The 19,338-nt window shown below is 40.4% G+C and overlaps 1 protein-coding gene and 1 long non-coding RNA gene across 16 annotated transcripts in view; one reads left to right on the plus strand and one right to left on the minus strand.

Annotated features, from left to right (window-relative positions):
* LOC148005993 (uncharacterized) overlaps positions 1-19,338 on the minus strand; it is a 1,435,680-nt gene that overhangs the window by 450,503 nt on the left and 965,839 nt on the right. The gene's annotated exons all lie outside the window — the stretch shown is intronic.
* The window catches only part of Gpbp1l1 (GC-rich promoter binding protein 1-like 1), a 41,964-nt gene continuing 22,647 nt past the window's right edge, over positions 22-19,338 (plus strand). For 6 of the 15 annotated variants that reach the window (XR_015619729.1, NM_001034913.2, XM_087549233.1 and 3 more), the window contains 5 exon segments: positions 1,821-1,973; positions 13,955-14,969; positions 15,637-15,749; positions 17,970-18,099; positions 18,666-18,952. Coding sequence is in view for 11 of the 15 variants with exons in the window: in NM_001034913.2 (NP_001030085.1) it covers positions 15,690-15,749; positions 17,970-18,099; positions 18,666-18,952 (477 nt within the window). In the remaining 4 variants the exon portion in view is untranslated. 15 annotated transcript variants of the gene reach the window in all.

Raw genomic sequence — 19,338 nt, forward strand, 5'->3', positions numbered from 1 at the left:
AACTGTTATCGCAGGGCTTCCACTTCCTGAGGGCAGGAAAATGAGTCCGGATGGGAATTTACGGTAGTTAAGTTCCGACTCTCAGTTTTTGAGAGCTTCCCTCCCTCAGTTATTTTACTTTTTTTTTTTTTTTTTTTTTTTGCTTCTTTTTTTCGGAGCTGGGGACCGAACCCAGGGCCTTGCGCTTCCTAGGCAAGCGCTCTACCACTGAGCTAAATCCCCAACCCCTTACATTATTTTTAATGTGTGTGCTCATGCACTTTTAGTGCATGTGTCCACAGAGGCCAGAAGCCTGGATCTCCCACAGTGTAAGTATTGTGAGTTGAACTGAGGTTCTCTGTCAGAGCAGTAAGCGCTTTAACCGCAGAGCTGCCTTTGAAGTCCCGTAAGCTAGTCTAAAATATTAATTCTACTTGAAATTGGCTTTCAGATACCTTACAAATCTCTATTCCAGGATTTTTAACCATATATATATATATAAAATCAACCCTAGTAACAGTAGTGGAAGAGGCTAGGAAGAGACTTAGAATTGGTCGAATTGGTGTACGGATTTTTTTTTCTTTTTAAGGACAAGATCGCATGGGATTCTTTGCAAAACAACGGAGTCCAGTCGACTGGACATATCTTTCTCCGCATTTGAGTATTTTATTACTACTACTGCGCGAGAATGGAGGGATGATTTTTTTACTTTATTCTCTTACTATTACCTAGAAATTACATTAAGGAATACAGAGGACTGGGACCCAACATTCAAAATTCTATGAATCAAGGTGTGGTGTTACGGGCATTGGGATTGGAGGTCATCTAGGAAGTCACATCATCGTTGAATTTATCCACTTGTGTGATTTATAAGCCCCCTCTTCCACTCCCCAACCTGCCATCTGCCGGCCAAAGGAGCAGACACCAAGTACTTTGAGCGTTTATGGTTCTTTGAGCAAAAAGCTGAGACAAAAGGAGAGTTTACATAGGGACCCTTTTTGGCTTATTTCTCCATTCTAAATAGTACAACTAACTTCCTGAAACATTTGTTTCTAGTGAGAAGCAGCTGTCCACCAGTTTTATTTCCTTCTCTGGCAAGGTTTTACAGTCCCTTCCTGTCATGCAATACCCAAGGGAGTGCTAATAGACTCCTTGGGGATTTATTAGCAAAGACAGGGCTGGACTAGAAAGGCTCTGTGAGGCCTGCAATGCCCATGAACTACAACTCCCGGCGGGTAGTGCGTCGACACCGCCGCGCATGCCTTTAGTGCTGGGGCGGGAGTATGTGTGTCTGTGGCATGCCCAGGACTGTAGTTTCAACGGCGCGCGCACGGGAAAGGAGGGGCAAAGGTGTACAGAGAGAGCTCGGAAAACACGCTCTTCCACTTCTTGTTTGCTAATTCTAGTAGTTGGCGAAGCATCTGGTTCACAATCGAGGTGTGAGAGGGTGAAGAAAAAATGGGCAGGGGAAGAACTGGTAAAAATATATCCACCCATATTCACATGCTCCCAGGCCGGAGGTCGGGGTAGGGAGCTTTAAGGGGCTGTGCTGAAAATGGCTGGTCCTTGCCTCAAGAGCAACGCAAGGAAAGGCGAAAGGCTTTGCGTACGGGAAAGCCCACGGGCCCGGTATCGCGCTGATGAGCGCCGGGGGCGGGGCGGGAAAAAAAAAAAACCGCTGCGGGAACAGCCCAACGTTTACGGAGCGAGCCGCCGGCGCCCGGGCGGGGTCACGGAAACAAGAGCTCACGCATGCGCGTGCGCCTCTGCTAGTGGGCGTGAAGGAGGCGGGCCGAAGCGGCAGAGGGAGGGCCCAGCTGGTCGTCGCTCCTCCTCCACCCGCTCTGCCCCCTCCTGGGCCTTGTGGGCCGGGCAGCCATTTTGGGAAGAGCTTTGTTATGGTTGTGGGCTAGTCACCTCTGCTGGTCGGAGAAGCTGGGGACGCGTCCTTAGACGCCGCGAGTCGTCCTTGACCGTAGCCCCGCCGCTGCCGGGTGAGTGCGGGTTCTGGATACAGAGCAGAAGGAGACCTCGAGTCGTCCCGGCACGGGCTCCGCCGGCTGCCTAACTGGCCGTCTATGAAAACTAGTTGGAAGAAGGTCTTGCACAGGTGGTTGGGTGTGGGTCTACGGCGGTGGACCAGAGGAACTAGGAGTTGTCTAGTTGGAACGTCCCCCTCCCCCCACCCCCCCAACGGGAGGAGCCTTGCACACTAGCGTCGCCGCGGCGGTTCCAGAGCTCTCCGACTTCAACTTCAGTTCCCGGTCGGAAACGCTCACCTGCGGCTCCCGGCTCCGGCTCCTTTCCAAGAGTTCCGGCTTGGTAGTGGTTGAGTGATTTGGTTTACTCGGTTTTTTAATTCTTTTATTTTATCTTTCCTTAAAATAAGAGCCGAAGGCTTCTGTTTTCCAGTTAAGAGAAACTTAACGAGGAAAAAGTCGTGTAAGTCAAATGTGGAATATCTGGGGGAAAGGGAACTTCCACGCCCGGAGTTGGGGTTCTCCCGGGTAGGGAGACCTTTTCAGAGCTTCAGATTGTTTTACCAGTTTCTACCAAACTCCGTCCCATCGGGGAGGTTTGATTGGTTGAAATGGCTTAACTAGTTGTTTTTATTCCATGCTAAATCTCCCCAACCCATAAAATTAAAACGATACCGAATCTAAAATGGCTGTAGCCTTGAGAAGTACCCTGTTTAAATGCTTAAATATAATATTTCAGTCGTTTTTCCCTATGGGACGTTAAATCTTCGGAGTTTTTGTCAGATGGCCTCTTTGGAGAGGGTAGGTGAAAGCGAAGGTGAGGCTCAGGAAGTTTACTGCAAAAGTTTACATAAGAATGGGTGCGGTTTTTTTGTTTTTGTTTTTTTGGAAGTTGTGAATAGTTCTGAAATTGTGCTGTGGTATCAGTTTTGTCTGCCACTTTTGTACTCTGAGGTTGGCGTGTATAATGTGTTGAATAGTTTAACTTTGATAACTCTTATACACCGGTTGAAGTTAGTGGCGGTTCATGTTTTTTGTTTAGTAATAAGCCACTTTCCTCTGTAAATCTCATCAAAAACTAAAGTGAATACTAGACTTAAGTAGACTGAAATTTGTAGTTTGTTGGTGGTCACGTTTGTTTGTTTTCAAGATGGTTTTCTCTGTATAGCCCTGTCCATTCTGGAACTCACACTGTAGACCTTGCTGGGCTCGAACTCGGATTCCTTGTCTGGGATTAAAGGGCTTGTGTATCACTACTGCTCAGCTGGAGGTCTCATGTTTTTTAAAGTAGTTTTCACCTTAGAATCCATGAACTTTGGGCATTTACAAAATAAGCAATTTTGGAGGTGAAAATATGTTCAGAAGTGCAATGCTAGGTGACTGTGCCCCCCCTACTTTTTTTTTTTACTAAAGGCATTCTTTGCTTACAAAACAAAAAGACCCTGCTAGAAGTGCAACAGAAACAAAAGCAAATTTTAATTTTTGGAAAAGTATGATTGAGTTGTAATTTCTGTCTATTCAAAAGATAAAATAGAGTGCAAATTGTGGATCTTTGAAGATTCATTCACAGGATAAACCTGACACCTTTCATAGAGTTGGTTTCAGTTATTTTTATACATTGGTTTAGACAGGAAAGTTTTGGTTCTGGGAATTTTTTTTTTTATGTGTATGAGTATTGTGTCTGCATGTATGCCTGTATAAATATGCAGACAGGGCCCATTGAGGTCAGAAAATACTGGATCCCCTGGAATCCCAGCGCTCTTAACTGCTAAGCCATCTCTTCAACCCCAGGAAATATTTATTATTTATTTTGTTGGTCCTGGAAGAAAATCATTTAAAGTTCTTTTTAAAAATTATAGTTGCTTTCTGTTTTGATATTATTATTTTACAGTATTTGGGAGAGACTACCTTAAATTTACCTTTTTACCTCTTTTCTGAGTGTTCTAAAATGCCTTGCATTTATTTTTTGGGCTAACTATTCATTTGGTTGATTGTGGACAGTGTGCTTTCAGAATTCTTAAAGTTGGGAGGCGGAATGGGAAGCCTTTATTTTGAATTAACAGAATTCTTTTTGTTTGTTTGTTTGTTTGTTTGATTGATTGAGATGGGGGTTTTTATGTGTAGTGCTGGCTGACCTAGAACTCACTCTGTAGACCAGGCTGTTCTGGAACTAGTATTTACCTGCCTACGCATGCTATGATTAATTAAAGGAGTACACCACCATGTCTGGCTTTTCTCTTTTCCAGCATTTCAATAATTTGTACATGTTAAGAAATCTGTGACTGGGGCTGGGGATTTAGCTCAGTGGTAGAGCGCTTACCTAGGAAGCGCAAGGCCCTAGGTTCGGTCCCTAGCTCCGAAAAAAAGAACCAAAAAAAAAAAGAAAAAGAAATCTGTGACTGTATTTCTGTGTGTGTCTCTATATACATATACATAGAATCACTTATTTGAGACTGTCATACTGTGTACAACAGTGGGTCTCAGTGACCCTTCTAATGCTGAGACCTGATGTGGTGAGGAACCCCCCACCTTAAAATTATTGTGTTTCTACTTCAGAATTGTGATTTTTCTGCTGTTAGGAATTATAATGTAAACATCTGATGTGACCCCTTGAGCCCACAGGTAAAAAACACTGGTATAGAGTCATGTTGATCTGGAAGTCATAGAGATCCCCTTGTTTCTGCCTTTCCTATGGTAAAATTAAAGGCATTCTCCCCTGTACCTGGCTACTTTTTCTTTTCTTCTTCTTTTTTTTTTTTTTTTCTATTTTTCGGAGCTGGGGACCAAACCCAGCGCCTTGCGCTTGCTAGGCAAGCGCTCTACCACTGAGCTAAATCCCCAACCCTACTTTTTATTTTCAATGTGGGTGATTAAACCCAGGCTAGTGCATGCTACAAATATGTCACAAACCTATATAACTATCAGCCTATAATTTGTTTTCTAATAGAATTAATTTATTATTAGTGTGCATGAATGTTTTGCCTGTGTGTGTGTGCATCACATGTGTGTCTGGCACCCTCAGAGGTATGTGTCAGGCCTTGGATCCCTGGGATTGAAGTTACAGACAATTAACTTGGGTTCTTGGGATTGAACTCAGGTTCTCTGAAAGAACAAGCAGTCTTTTTTTTTTTTTTTTTTTTTTTTTTTTTTCTTTTTTCTTTTTTTTTTCTTTTTTCTTTTTTTTTTTTCTTTTTTCTTTTTTTTTTCTTTTTTCTTTTTTTTTTTTTTCTTTTTCCGGAGCTGGGGACCAAACCCAGGGCCTTGCGCTTGCTAGGCAAGTGCTCTACCACTGAGCTAAATCCCCAACCCCAAGAACAAGCAGTCTTAACCACCTAACCAAATCTCCAGCCCATATGATTTGTTTATTTATTTATTTGTTTATTTATTTATGGTTTTTCGAGCTCTAGGGTTTCAAGCTAGCCCTGACTGTCCTGGAACTTTGTAAACTGCTGGCATTGAACTCAGAGATCTACCTGCCTCTGCCTCCCAGGTGCTGGGATCAAAGGTGTGTGCCACCACTGCCCAGCTCTGTTTACATATATATATATATATGGAGGGGGAGAGAGGGTGATTGATCTTTTTTATATGAGTACACTGTAGCTGTCTTCAGACACACCAGAAGAGGGCATTGGAACCCATTACAGATGGTTGTGAGCCACCCTGTGGTTGCTGGAAATTGAACTCAGGACCTCTGAAAGAATAGTTGATACTCTTAACCGCTGAGCCATCTCTCCAGCCCTATGATATAGTTTTTTAAATCCTCATTTAAACAGTTCTCAATCTTCCTTCAGAAGACAGCAAATCTTAATTTTAATAGTTTAAGACTAATGTGCCAGGAGAGTGTAAAAATAAATCAGTTTTTCCTTTCCCGGTCCTGCTCACAGAAGGAAGACTCTGAGACTAAATATTAATAAATGCCTAGCCATAAGCTTCGGCTCTTTTCCTGACTAGCTTGTAACTTATTTAACCATTTAAACTATTATGTGTCTACCATGTGGTTAGTTACCTCTCCTTCATTCTCAGCCCTCTGCCTCCTCAGCATCTCCCTCAGTGTCTCTCCAAGTTCATCTACCTTCTGGCTTTCCAGTCTTTTATCTCTTATTACTTCCCAGAATCTTCTCTCTTCTTGCCAGTGTCCCACCTCCTATTTCCTGCCTCAACTTATTGGCCATCAGTTTTTTATTGACAGATGATATTTATAAGAGATTCTCTCTACATGTGCAGAATGCTTTTTTCTCCCTTCCAGACTAGCACTATTTACCCTGGAACTTACTTTGTAAATAGACCAGGCTAGCTTCAAACTCAGAGATCTACTTGCTACTGCCTTCCAGGAGCTGGGGTCAAAGGTGTGTATTCCCATGCCTGGGTCAAAATACTTTTCATTTATTAAATTAATTAATAGTGGTTGTGAACCAATATTGTGGGGTTGGTTTTTTGTTTGTTTTTTTACCTTCCTGATACTGGGAATTAAACTGACACCTCATGGATGTTAAACCAATCCTCTTATGCCTAATTGTATCTCTAGTGTTACTTAAGACAAGGTCTTAAGTTATCATGGCAGTCCTTGACCTGTGAACATCCTGCTTTGCCTCCTTTCAGGTAGCTGTGATTGCATGTGTGTGACATCATGCTTTGCTAAGCAGATGGTTGGTTTTTTTTTTTTTTTTTTTTTTTTTCCTTACTTGGTAGTTGAGAAAAATGAAGGTGAGACTCATTTGTCCAGTAGACAAACCTAAATGGACTGTCAAGATGCTTGACTGTGGCCTTTAACTAGAGTGCTGTGTGTAGGTATTTGTTTTTGTTCTTATGTGGTTGGTTGAGGATTTTTGTTCTGTTATGCTTTGTTTTGAGACCTGGTCTCACTCTGTAGATGACAGTTGTGTCAAACTCTTAATAGAGATCTGCCTGCTTCTGTCTTCCTAGTGCTTAAGTTAAAGGCCTGTGCCACATCGACCTTAGTTGATTTTTTTTTTTGTTTGTTTAGTTTTTCAGTGATGGAGGTTGAACTGCCCTACCCCATCCCCAGTCCTGACAGCTTTTAAGCATGAAAGTTAAACTGTTGTAACAGGGACATGAGCCATTTTAAGGCATCCTAACAAAAATGGTTTCTAGAAAAGGCAAAATTTAGGTCAGGCAAGATAGCTCAGTTGGGTAAAGTTATTTGCTGCCAAGCCTGAGAGGATCTGAGCTTGATCCCTGAGATCCACATGGTTGTTAGTAGAGTATATTGTCCTTTGACCTTCACACTCATGCTGTGTGATAAAAAAGAAAAGAAAGGCAACTTTGAGCCAGGGAGATAGCTGGGGCATAAAGTATTTGCCTTACAAGGACTTAGATTGATATCTACAGATCTCCTGTGCAAGCCCAGAGACAAGAAAATCCCTAGAACACATGGACCTAACTGGCATGCGCAGCAGCAAATGAGACCCTGTCTCAGGCAAGTGAGAAAGCATGGACTGACATTGGAAATGGGCCTCTTAACTCCATTGTGCAGTGGCACATGTAGGAACACACATCACATACACGGGTCTGTTTTTCTTATTTAGTTATTTATTATATATAAGTACACTGTAGCTGTCTTTGGACCAGAAGAGGGCACTGGATCCCATTACAGATGGTTGTGAGCCACCATGTGGTTGCTGAGAATTGAACTCAGGATCTCTGGAAGAGCAGCCAGTGCTCTTGGCCACTGAGCCATCTCTCCAGCCCCGGGTCTGTTTGCCTGCCTGCCTGCCTGCCTGCCTGCCTTCCTTCTGAATTTGTGTTGTGGGAGGGTCTTGGTATACAGATAAGATAGTATTTACTTTGTAGGTCATTGTAATTGGTGTTTTCTAGAATTTAGATTGTTTTGTTTGTGCTGGAGAGAGAGCTAACACCTCAAATTACTTTTAAAACAAACCCAATGATTTCTGTTTGCTACTACACTCAGCCTCAAACAAAACTACCCAAAGTCAAAATACTAAAAAAAATGGTTTTATGAGAAAAGCTGAACTTCTTCTGTCCATAACATATTTTAATTGTAAGGTTCATTCATTACTTAATATACTATTAATTGAATTTTATAGTTTTCTATAACTAAAAGTTATAGAAAGGCAACTATTACTTTATATTCCTCTACCAAGGCAATCATCAGCCCATAACTGCTTTATTTGACAAACCAATTTTTCAGCAAAGTGAGCACTGGAGGTGTCACTGTTAGCATAGGTTTCCGTGTCCTGGGGGCTGTGGTGGAGTATCTAGTAGACAGACCATAAAGCAGTTATTTCCACAACAAAAAGACTTCACAGTTTGCCAGCTGAAGTATAAAAATACAGGATAACAGCATAGCTATAGTTTCCTTCTGAAGGAGGGTAGATGACAAAGCTGGTGCTGGTTCTGGGTATCTGGCCCAGGGCTCTGTACATGACATGCTACCAATGAGTTACACATCATGAGTTTAGTTGTCTTTCTTAAAGAAATTGATTTTAAATATTTATTTATTTATTTTATGTATGTGAATACACTGTAGCTGTCTTCAGACACACCAGAAGAGGGCATCGGCTCTCTTTACAGATGGTTGTGAGCCACCATGTGGTTGCTGGGAATTGAACTCAGGACCTCTGGAAGAGCAGTCAGTGCTCTTAACCACTGAGCCATCTCTCCAGCCCAAGAAATTGATTTTAAAATCCTCATCAAGTGTATCTTTTTTCTGTGACCAACCAGACTACTTTGCTTTATTAAGACTAAAAGCCAAATCACTAGACTAAAAAAATTAAACAAATGGTTTAGGATTGGCTGTACTTTACATTTGCCTTCAAAACCCTTATTTATATTTAAAAGTTTAAATTTTCATTTATTTTTGGTATCTATAGATACATTTATAGAATAATTGACATCTGTTTTTAAAATCCCTTTTTAAGATTTTTACATATTTGTTTCTATGAGTATGGAATGTGTTTTTGGAGACCAGAAGAGGGCTTCAAATCCCTTGGAACTGGAGTTACAGGCAATAGCGAGCTCCCTTGTCATTACTGGAAACCAAGCTCTATTAATACCTATTTTAAACAAATGCTAAAAGGCAAAAGATTATATATTAGACTCCATTTTATTTTATTTTTGAGACAGGGTCTTAACTGTCCGCTTGCCTTTGTCTCTGGGGTGCTGGGACTAAAGGCATATGCCATTACACCTGGCACATTGAACTCTTGAGATATGTATGAGGGGTGGGGTTGTATGCATGTCTCTGTACATACGTTGAGGAGTGAGGTCAGAGAACAATTTCTGCAGTAGTTCTTTGCTTCTAGCATGTGGGTCCCAGGGATGGAGCTCAGGTTGTTGGACTTTTCCAGCAGATGCCAATAATCACTGAGCCAGCCTCCTAGCTGTGTTGGACCCCTACAGCGTGTAAAAATGATTGTGAGTTGTGAGGGCTGGAGAGTTGACTCGGTGGGTAAGAGCACTGACTGCTTTTGCAGAGGACCCAGTTTCAGGTCCCAGCATCCATGTGGTGGGTCACAGTTTTCTCCAGTCTCGACTTTGTGCATGCTACAGAATCACTCTGAGCTGAGTCACATGAGACGAGATTTTTTTTTTAATGTTTTATTTTGTATGTATATGAAGGTTAGGGGACTTTTTAGGAATTTAAGAAATATTCACATGAGATAATAAAAAGTCTTTTACATAAATATACCCTTTCAAGGTCAGTACAGTTTGAAATTATTGATAAAAGTTAGCTCCTTTTATTTGTTTCAGATAAACAGGTTATCTTAGTTTAGACTGGCCCAGATATCTTGATAATCCATCTTCTTTAGTGCTAGAACTACAGGCATAAGCCACCACGCTTGAGTAGAAAAAAATGGTTTTCTTTACTGAATAACTTGTTTATAACATGTTTAGTATAGTGACTTTAAGAGCAGATGTAAAAAAAATATATTTTTCCTGGTTTTAAAATCTTGGGGTTTTAATATTTAAATGTTAAGGATTTAACATAGAATTCTTGATCCTGAGTTAATTTTCCAGCATTGTAAAAATAAAAGTGAATAACCTTAAAATTTCATAAACAGAACATGGTAATGGTAATTACTACTACTACTACTAATAGTAATGACTACTTCGCACTCTGGTAATCCTAGCTCTTGGGATGAGGAGGCAGGAGGACTGGGTTCCCCCGCTTCACACTAGTGAGTGAGTTGGAGACCATCCTGGACCAAAAGCAAACAGGGCAGGGGTTCCGCAGTGAGGAACAGTTGCGTTTGCAGAGGACCCAGGCAGGTTTGGTTCCCAACAGCCACATGGTGGCTCACAACAGTCTGCAACTCTAGTTCAAGGGATCTGATGCCCAATTCTGACCTACATACAAGCACATGATGTGCATAAATACAGACACTTAAAAAGCAATTATCACCAACGATATGTTTTATGTTCTATGCTCTGGTACAGTTTGCCTTTTTTTTTTTTTTTTTTTTTTTTTTTTTGGTTCTTTTTTTCGGAGCTGGGGACCGAACCCAGGGCCTTGCGCTTCCTAGGTAAGCGCTCTACCACTGAGCTAAATCCCCAGCCCCGCAGTTTGCCTTTTATTTTAACACTTCTCATTTGAATCTGTTTGATTTTAGATTTAGTTCTTACTTGTTTGATATTATTAGGTTTGCTTGCATTAAACATTTGTGTTCTTTGAATGTAACAGAGCATTAGAAGACTACCTGAGAAAGGTAGCAAATGTTGCTATTTATTACTTTCTGAAAATTTCCTGAAATTTTCAGGAGCAGGTACAATGATAGCATTTATCACTGGCAGGATTTTTGTGTTAGTCTACTAATTGATTTTTTTATTGCATATTTATTTACATTTCAAATGCTAATCCCTTTCCCAGTTTCCCGTCCATAATCCTCCATCACATCCCCCCAACTAATTGATTTTTAAGATGATCTTTTATTGCTTTTCTTAAAAATTATTTTTTACATTTTGTGTGTGTGTGCGTGTGTGTGTGTGTATAGGTCAGGAATCTGTTTTCATTTTTACTTTATGGGTTCTGGGGATCATAGTTGGTTAATGAGGTTTAATATCAGACTCTAACATCTAAACCATCTCACCAGCCCGTATAGTATTTGTTTTAGCCCCCTTTATATTGGGATTTTTTTTTAAGATTTATTATTTTATTTATATGAGTCCACTGTAGCTGTTTTCAGACACACCAGAAGATCCCATTATAGATGGTTGTGAGCCACCATATGGTTGTTGGGAATTGAACTCAGGACTTCTGAAAGAGTCAGTGCTCTTAACCACGGAGCCATCTCTCCAGCCCCTATATTGGCATTTTATTAATTTTATTGGGAGAAGATGCTGAAGAGGCTGTGTACATGAGTTTGCATACCCAAGTTTTGCCAGTGAGCTACAAAGAAAGAAAGACCATTGAGCATTCATCCCTTTGGCAGTCGTTACCTTGCTAGTCGGAGCCGTTTCCTAAGGCAGCTAGCTCTTCCTGTGTTGTGACTATGGCATTGGGTTCAACTGCTTCGTTTCTGTTGTTGTTTTACGTTTGCCAAAGCAACAACTTCTCCTAATTCTCTGAACTCCATTGGTGTTTTGATATTCCTTTCCTAATTAACTTACCTAAATTTGGTTTCTTTTTGTTTGTTTTCAGCTAAAAATGCCTTGATTTGTAGAATTTGCATTCTCTAGTACATTTATTTCTATAAGAATTTACATATTTTTATCTGTAGGTATGTCTGGAAGAGAGTGTCAGATCTCCTGGGACAGGAGTTAAAGACAGGTGTGAGCTTCCATGTGGGCACTAGGAATTGAACCCAAGGCCTGGAAGGGCAACCAGAGCTATTAACCGCTAGCCCTATTTTATTACTTCTAATTATGGTAGCTTTTTAAAAAAACAAAACAAAACAAAACATTTATTTATTTATTATGTATACATCATAGAGCTTTCTGCCTGCATGTATGCACCTGCAGGCCAGAAGAGGGCATCAGATCTCATTACAGATGGTTGTGAGGCACCATGTGGTTGCTGGGAATTGAACTCTCGACCTCTGGAAGAGCAGACAGTGCTCTAACCTCTGAGCCATCTCTCCAGCCCATGGAGCAGTCTCTGGTCTTGGCCGTCTTCGGAGCTCAAGGAGACTCTCCTGCCTCTGCCTCCTGAGTAATAGGATTAAAGGCATGCGCCAACACTTCTGGGAGTTTTTGTCTTCTGTTAAGCCCACAAAATAGGGGTTTTATGAAGACATTCTTAATATTTATCATTGTACCTTGGTTATATTTGACCTTATCCTCCTTTACCCCTTCCTGCTAATCTTCCCCTCCTAAATAGTCCTCTTTCTTTTATGTCCTCCATGTTGAGAGAAGACACAATATTTGTCTCCCCATTTCCGTTTCCTTCTCTTCCCCTTCCTCCCTATGTCAGCTACTTTTTTGTTGCTATGCTCAGAAAGAATTATTTTGCTTTATTGTACCAGGGGGAGCAATGGCTCAGTGGTTGAGAGCTCTTCCCAGCAGCCATGTAAGCAGCCACAGAGTATTTGTGACTTCAGTTCTGGGAGATCCAATTCTCTTATGTACAAACTCATGTGCATACCCCACCTCTATGCATATAATTAAAAATAATAAAAGTTGGGGTTGAGGATCTAGTTCAGTGGTAGAGCACTTGCCTAGCAAGTGCAAGACCCTGGGTTTGGTCCCCAGTTCGAAAGAAAAAATAATAATAAAAGTGGGTTTCTTGTTTTTTTTTTTTTTTTTTTTTTTTTTTTTTTTTTTTTTTTTTTTGGTTCTTTTTTTTGGAGCTGGGGACCGAACCCAGGGCCTTGCGCTTCCTAGGCAAGCGCTCTACCACTGAGCTAAATCTCCAACCCTTTTTTTTTTTTTTTTTTTTTTTTAACTGGATCTTACTATGTTGCCATGGCTGGTCTGGACCACTAAAAAGTTTAGTATGGTTTTCCCCAAATTTTGTCTTATAAACAGTCCTGATTTTAAAAAAAGACGAAACAACCTAGATTGCCAAATGGTGGTGGCATCGCTTTTATCCCCAGCACTTGGGAGGAAGAGGCATTTCCCCAGAGATGTCTGTTGTCACAAACTTGGTATTTTGTAGTCCATGAACTTAACACAGTAATGCATAAGATTTGTCGGCAGAACAGAACCTGCTCAAAGATAAAGTTCTCTTACCAAAGAGTAATTTCTGGAAGAATAGTGGGGATTAGGCCAAAAAAAAATTGAGTCCTCTTAGTTCATATTAAGTTAGATCAAAAAGAGTTTTACTTGTCTCTAAACTGATAATTATCTGAACTATGTATAGTATAAATAAATAAGGTGGCAGATTGTCCTAATGATCTACATTTGGATAATACCCAATAATTAGAAAGTCTCCTTCCACATACTGTATGGCTTGGTAAGTTGAAAATCTAGGGGGGCTGGAGAGATGGCTCAGTGGTTAAGAGCACTGACTGCTCTTTTAGAGGTCCTGAGTTCAATTCCAAGCAACCACATGGTAGCTCACAGCCATCTGTAATGGGATCCCATGCCCTCTCCTGGTGTCTGAAGACAGCTAGAGTGTGCTCATATACATAGATTAAATATTTTTTTTAAAAAAGGAAGAAAATCTGGATGTAAAAGACCCAGTAATTGGCATTTCTGAATACCTTTGATGGCTACTTGAGAAATGGTTGGTTTTCTTTGTTTTGTTTTTAAATCTATGATCAAATGAGATTTATGAAATCTTTAAAGGACTTAAAGGTTAGGTGTGGTGTGATATGCCTATAGTCTGAGCTGCTTAGAAGACTGAGGCAAGGGACTATGGAGGTCAAGGAAACCTGGGAAGCATAGTAATTTTCTTGTCTCTGCAACAAAAAGACTTGTAGCCATGTTATTGTGGACAGTGACAAGTTAAATTAGTGTCTAAATTGAATTTAAGGGATTTACTCTCAAGGTCTTGCTTTGATTGCTATTCATTAGCAGTGATGTGTGACTGGTTTTGCTTTTTCTCATTATGTGTTTTGTTTTATTTTTTCCCTCAGATTTGCAGACTCAAGTGGCCTTTTTAATGTTTGTGTAATGATGGAGATGGACCCAAATTAGAAAGTGATTTCTTCAATAAAGCAATAGAAGATTCTTCATATCACTTCTGGAAGCACAGTTCAGTTTTTGGGAAAGAGGAGAACAAGTGAAATACAGAAAATTAATAAGAAGAAAACCTCATTTTGGAATTCTCTTTCTCCTTGACCCTTACCTTTTCTACTTATAATTTTGCTTTGAATGTATAAATAGTAAAGACCAAAGAAATAGGATATATATTTAGGAGCTTTATACCAAGACATTTGCCTTGAAAGCTGCTATTCTGTGGCAGGAAAAATATATCAAGTTTCTGTTGGATTCCTTTTACAAAAAACAAAACAAGACTACTTATATCTTTAGATTTTGAAGGTTAAAACCAATGAAAGCATTTATCTGCACACTGCTTTAAGCAGTTGTGTATGATAATGAGATTTCTGTTTTAAAAGCTTTTGTTGTGGATATTGTGCCACTGGAACTGGTTGTGCAGAAGCTCTATCCCAGTGCTTTACTATACAGTTTTGACCTGTCACCCTGATGACATTTCCTGTTCACACCTGAGACCACTTGTCTTTTTAGCCATGACCTTGTTATGAACAGTGTTTGCACTCCCTGTGCAGATGTCCATGTTTTGCCTATTTAAGCAACATTATAGTGCCATTACTCAAGGAAGTTGAATGAGGTGAACATAGACATAGCTTTTCCCCCTTTCCCCCCTTTTTTAAATGTAACAAATAACTTTTTATGTTCCCCTTCCCCCTTCCCCTTCCCCTTCCCCCTGTGGAAAAGTGTTGGGAACTAGGTATTGAGGATGAGCGATTGAGAGGATTCAGAGGGTGGGCCACACAGAGCTGGGCTTCTTTGTGCTTCATCACAAGGCGTGCTGCTGCCCAGGCTATTTTAGACCCTTTTTACAAGAAAACCTCGTGGAAGATACAGGTGGCAACTTGGATACAGGACCACAGAGGTGACACTCTGAGGGTAAATATTATTCATGTCTCTTAACTTTTGGAGAAAACATGCATAGCTATATGTCATGAAAAATATGTTCTGTTGTGCTGCTAAGCGTTTCATTTTCAGAGACTATCAGTAATTCAGGTACACCAGTGAATCTCAAGAAAACGGATACAAGTTTATATGTGAGAAAATGTTGCTAAAGTAACATTTGAGAGGTTCTATAGCAGTGACCTACTTAAATGCTTCAACCCTTATTATATCAGTAACCTTGATAATTTGTCCCTTTAGTACAGTCCCTCATGTTGTGGTGACTACCCATCATAAAGTTATTTTATAACTATAATTTTAACTCTCTTGAGGAGAACCCTATGAAAGTGTCTCTTGACCACAGATGGGGTCTTGTCCCACAGGTGGAGAACCACTCTTCTATATGTATCTATGGTAGGTGCTTTTCTTTTGTTTTTTTAGGCAAAAACTCAAGAAGGCATTTGCTTCCTTCCTACATACAATGTTCTTCATTTCCATCATGTTTGTGGTATTTAGAATTCCCGAGATTTATAATCTTGAAAAGTAGTCTGTGGAGAGTTTTCAGGGTTTAAGTACTTTGTAAAGGTGTTCTGTAGGTTACTCACAGACTCCTTTACACACTGGTGTCACACTGTTAGACTCAGAGGGATTTGTTCTCGTGTAGATCCTGGCCATGAGGTTGGATGCCTCAACTTGCTGAAAAGACACTGGACCTAAATGGCGCAGCATGACTTTGTTCCTGCTTGGCTAAATTTTTCAACGCCACAGTCAGCTAAGGTACTATCTTCATTCTTGTGGTAACTACCAAAAATACTAGTTCTTTTCATCCTGAGTGGTGTGTGACTTCTGTTTTGTGTTTCAGGCTATGTTGCTGTTCTTATTTTGATTATTTTGAAGAGAGAGTGTTGTATTTTGTTTTTCATATATGTCCTATTCCTGAAATCCCTTCCTCTGGATTTCAAACATATTCATAGATTTCCCATTCTCTTAAGAGCCTATCAATAATTGGGGCTGGAGACATGGCAAGAAAAGTTAAGATCATTCTGTGCTCTTACAGAGAACACAGGTTTGATACCCAGAATCCACAGGGTGTCTCAGAACCATCTGACTCCCCTCTTCTTCTTTTCGGGCACCGGACATGCATGCGGTACACATAGATACATAACATTCACGCAAGATACTTATGTGTAAAATAAATAAATCTAAAAACTTTTTTTAACAAAAATGTACATGAATAATTATTCAGTTACATTAATGTGCACCTTGATGCTAGTGTCTCTGTTTTTTAAAGGTGTATATACAATATGCAAATGCCATTGAAGGTCTTTGAAAAATGACTGGTGCAAGTCTGTGTTTACAGGCTAAGGAAATGTGGAATCTTACTTTTTCTGTTGTCAGGGCAAAAAACCCAAAAAGGTCCCTGTTCAAGGAAGGTCGAATGCTAGTCGATGAGTGTTTTGCTTATATGCCTTCACATTTAGTAGACAGTTCCAGAAAAATTCAGGGAGGGTCTTTCCAGCTCAGTTCACTAACCCTTCTCTGGAAACAACCTCATAATCATATTTAGTTTATGCATTTTTGTCCAAAAATGCATGCCATACCCTAGTGAAGCTAACAAATGAGCCATCAATATCACTTGAAAGTAAAGGATAGGGGTTGGGGATTTAGCTCAGTGGTAGAGCGCATGCCTAGGAAGCGCAAGGCCCTGGGTTCGGTCCCCAGCTCCAAAAAAAAGAACCAAAAAAAAAAAAAAAAGAAAAAGAAAGAAAGTAAAGGATATATAGAAACCTGGGGAGAGGGTGGTTTATGAAGTGCTTGTTGAGTGCGCATGGCAATCCAGGTTTGCCCCACCTTCACTTAAAACCTGCAAAGGTACAGCAGCCCACCAGTAATTCCAGTGTAAATACCCATACTAGGGGGGAATAAACAGGATCACTCAGGCAAGTGTGACCAGCTGAGTAAGCACACTCTAGGTTCGATGATAGTTCCCTGCCTTGGTAAATAAAGTAGAGGGAGAGCAAAGCAGAAGATATATATTATGTCATCCTCAGGCCACAGTATACTCACACGTGCCCAGATACCCATTCACATACACATCCAGAAAGAGGTTTAGAATAAAAAGTTAGGGAGTAGGAATATTAGAATTAATCTACGATCATTTAAAACCTTTATTTTGTTTAGGTAAATTTAAAGACTTAATCTCCCTGAATTTTTTTCCTCTCCTGTATAAATAAGTAAATGGGGCTATACTAAAATTACAGAATTGCCACAAATATGAAGTAATGTTTAGAAGTATTTTCAAACCATGGTAACACATTAGTAGTGGGTCTTGGCTGTAATCGCAGTGCTCGAAAAGCTAAGGCAGGAAGATTGCCATGAGTCTGATGTATAACTGTGGGCCTTCCTGTGCCTGCCCTCATTCTTGAATAATGACATGGAAGCTTATGCGTATTTACAATGCTTTTGCTGCTCCTCAACTTGCTCTTAACTTATAGTACCTGTTAGTACTATTCTGTTTCTACCTCTCCTCAGTTTCATACATCCAACTTCCTTCAAGTCTTCCTACCTCTGACTTTTTTCTAGAGTTCCTCTCTCTTTGCTGAATGTCCAACCTTCTATTCTACCTTTTTCTATAGGCTAGAAGGCACCTTAGGCAGGCAGGGAAGGACACATGTTCACGCAGTGAATATAAACAGTATCCCTAAACTGATACAAACCTGGGTTATATAGGAAGTCCTGGGTTAAAAATAAGACTCTGACTCAAAAAACAAACGTTGTAGTAAACTGGTTATGATAGTTCACATCTATAATACATATTTGTTTGTTTAGTTTTGAGACAGGGTCTCCCCATGTAGCTCCCCTCAAACTCAATGGCAGCTGGCCTTCTTAGTGCTGAAGTTACAGACATTGTACTAGCACCACAGACTATTACTTATTTTTGAACCACTGATTTAGAAAGAAACTGAATCTTTGCTTCTCTACACTTTATAATGTTAGTCATCTACAGCCACCTTTGACAAACACGGAGAGCACCTATCCCGTGGAGAAGGTAGATTTGGAATAAGCCGTCGTAGACATAATTCCTCTGATGGCTTTTTTAACAATGGACCTCTGCGGACTACAGGAGGTGAGTTAAGTCCAGCTGTTGTTATCATACATTTAAACTACTGTTTCAGACCAGGCATAGTAGTGAACACTTAATCCCAGCACTCAGCAGACAGGCATGTGTACCTCTGTGAGCTTTGCACAAACCTAATCTTTGTATTTCCAAGACAGACAAGGCTAAATAGTGAGACCATGTCTCAGACCAAAATGAAAACAACAGTGAACTGCTGTTTACACTAAACTCAGCTGGATGTATGCCCATAATCCAGAAATAGTTATTTCCTAGTTCCTATAGCTGTTTCTGTGAATCACCCTTTCAGTTGAAGAACTTTAGAAGGACTGGGGATTGATTTAGCTTAGTGGTTTGCGCACTTTCCCCCAGTAGGAGCTCTAGCTCCAGAAGGCTGGGAGGATTGCCTCACAAAGAATGGCACATTTATTGTTTCCTTTGTGTGGATTTCTCATTTAAGATGTTTCCTAAAGCCCTTTTGGAAATAACTTTGACCAAATCAGGAAGCATCTAGCCCAGTTATTTCTGAATTCATAAGAAACAAACAACTAATACCCTGCTTTTCCTTGATATTTTAGATTCTTGGCACCAACCCTCCCTATTCCGCCATGACTCTGTTGACTCTGGTGTCTCTAAGGGAGCGTATGCCGGAACCACAGGGAATCTGTCTGGTTGGCATGGCTCTTCCCGAGGTCATGATGGCATGAGCCAACGTGCTGGAGGTAGCACGGGAAACCACCGACACTGGAACGGCAGCTTCCATTCCCGGAAAGGCTGTGCCTTTCAAGAAAAAACACCAACTGAAATTAGGGAAGAGAAAAAAGAGGATAAAGTAGAAAAGTTGCAGTTTGAAGAGGAAGACTTCGTAAGTATAAAGCTTTTAAATGTGTAGTTAAAAAGCAAACAAACATTGTCTTTTAAAAAACACAGGACCCTAGTTAATTTATTTATTTGCAACAGGGTCTCTCTATGTAGACCCGGCTGACCTTGAACTCAAAGAGTTATGTCTGTCGCTGCCTCCAGAATTCTGGAATTACAGACATGTGTCACTGGGTCAGCTCAGGACTCATGTGAATTTTTTTGTCTGTTCAGTCACCTTTATCATAAAAGTTTGTTTTCCCTGGATTTTGCTCTTTGTAAAATAACTATGTTTTGGCTGTTAAGTGTAGATGATGGAATTTAGTGCTTAGGATGTATCTAATTTTCTTCATTCTGTTGTATATGTGAGTGTGACTGCATCTGTAGCATGAA

The sequence above is a fragment of the Rattus norvegicus genome, chromosome 5 (genome assembly GCF_021556685.1).
Source record: "Rattus norvegicus strain SHRSP/BbbUtx chromosome 5, alternate assembly SHRSP_T2T, whole genome shotgun sequence".
Lineage (NCBI taxonomy): Eukaryota > Metazoa > Chordata > Mammalia > Rodentia > Muridae > Rattus > Rattus norvegicus.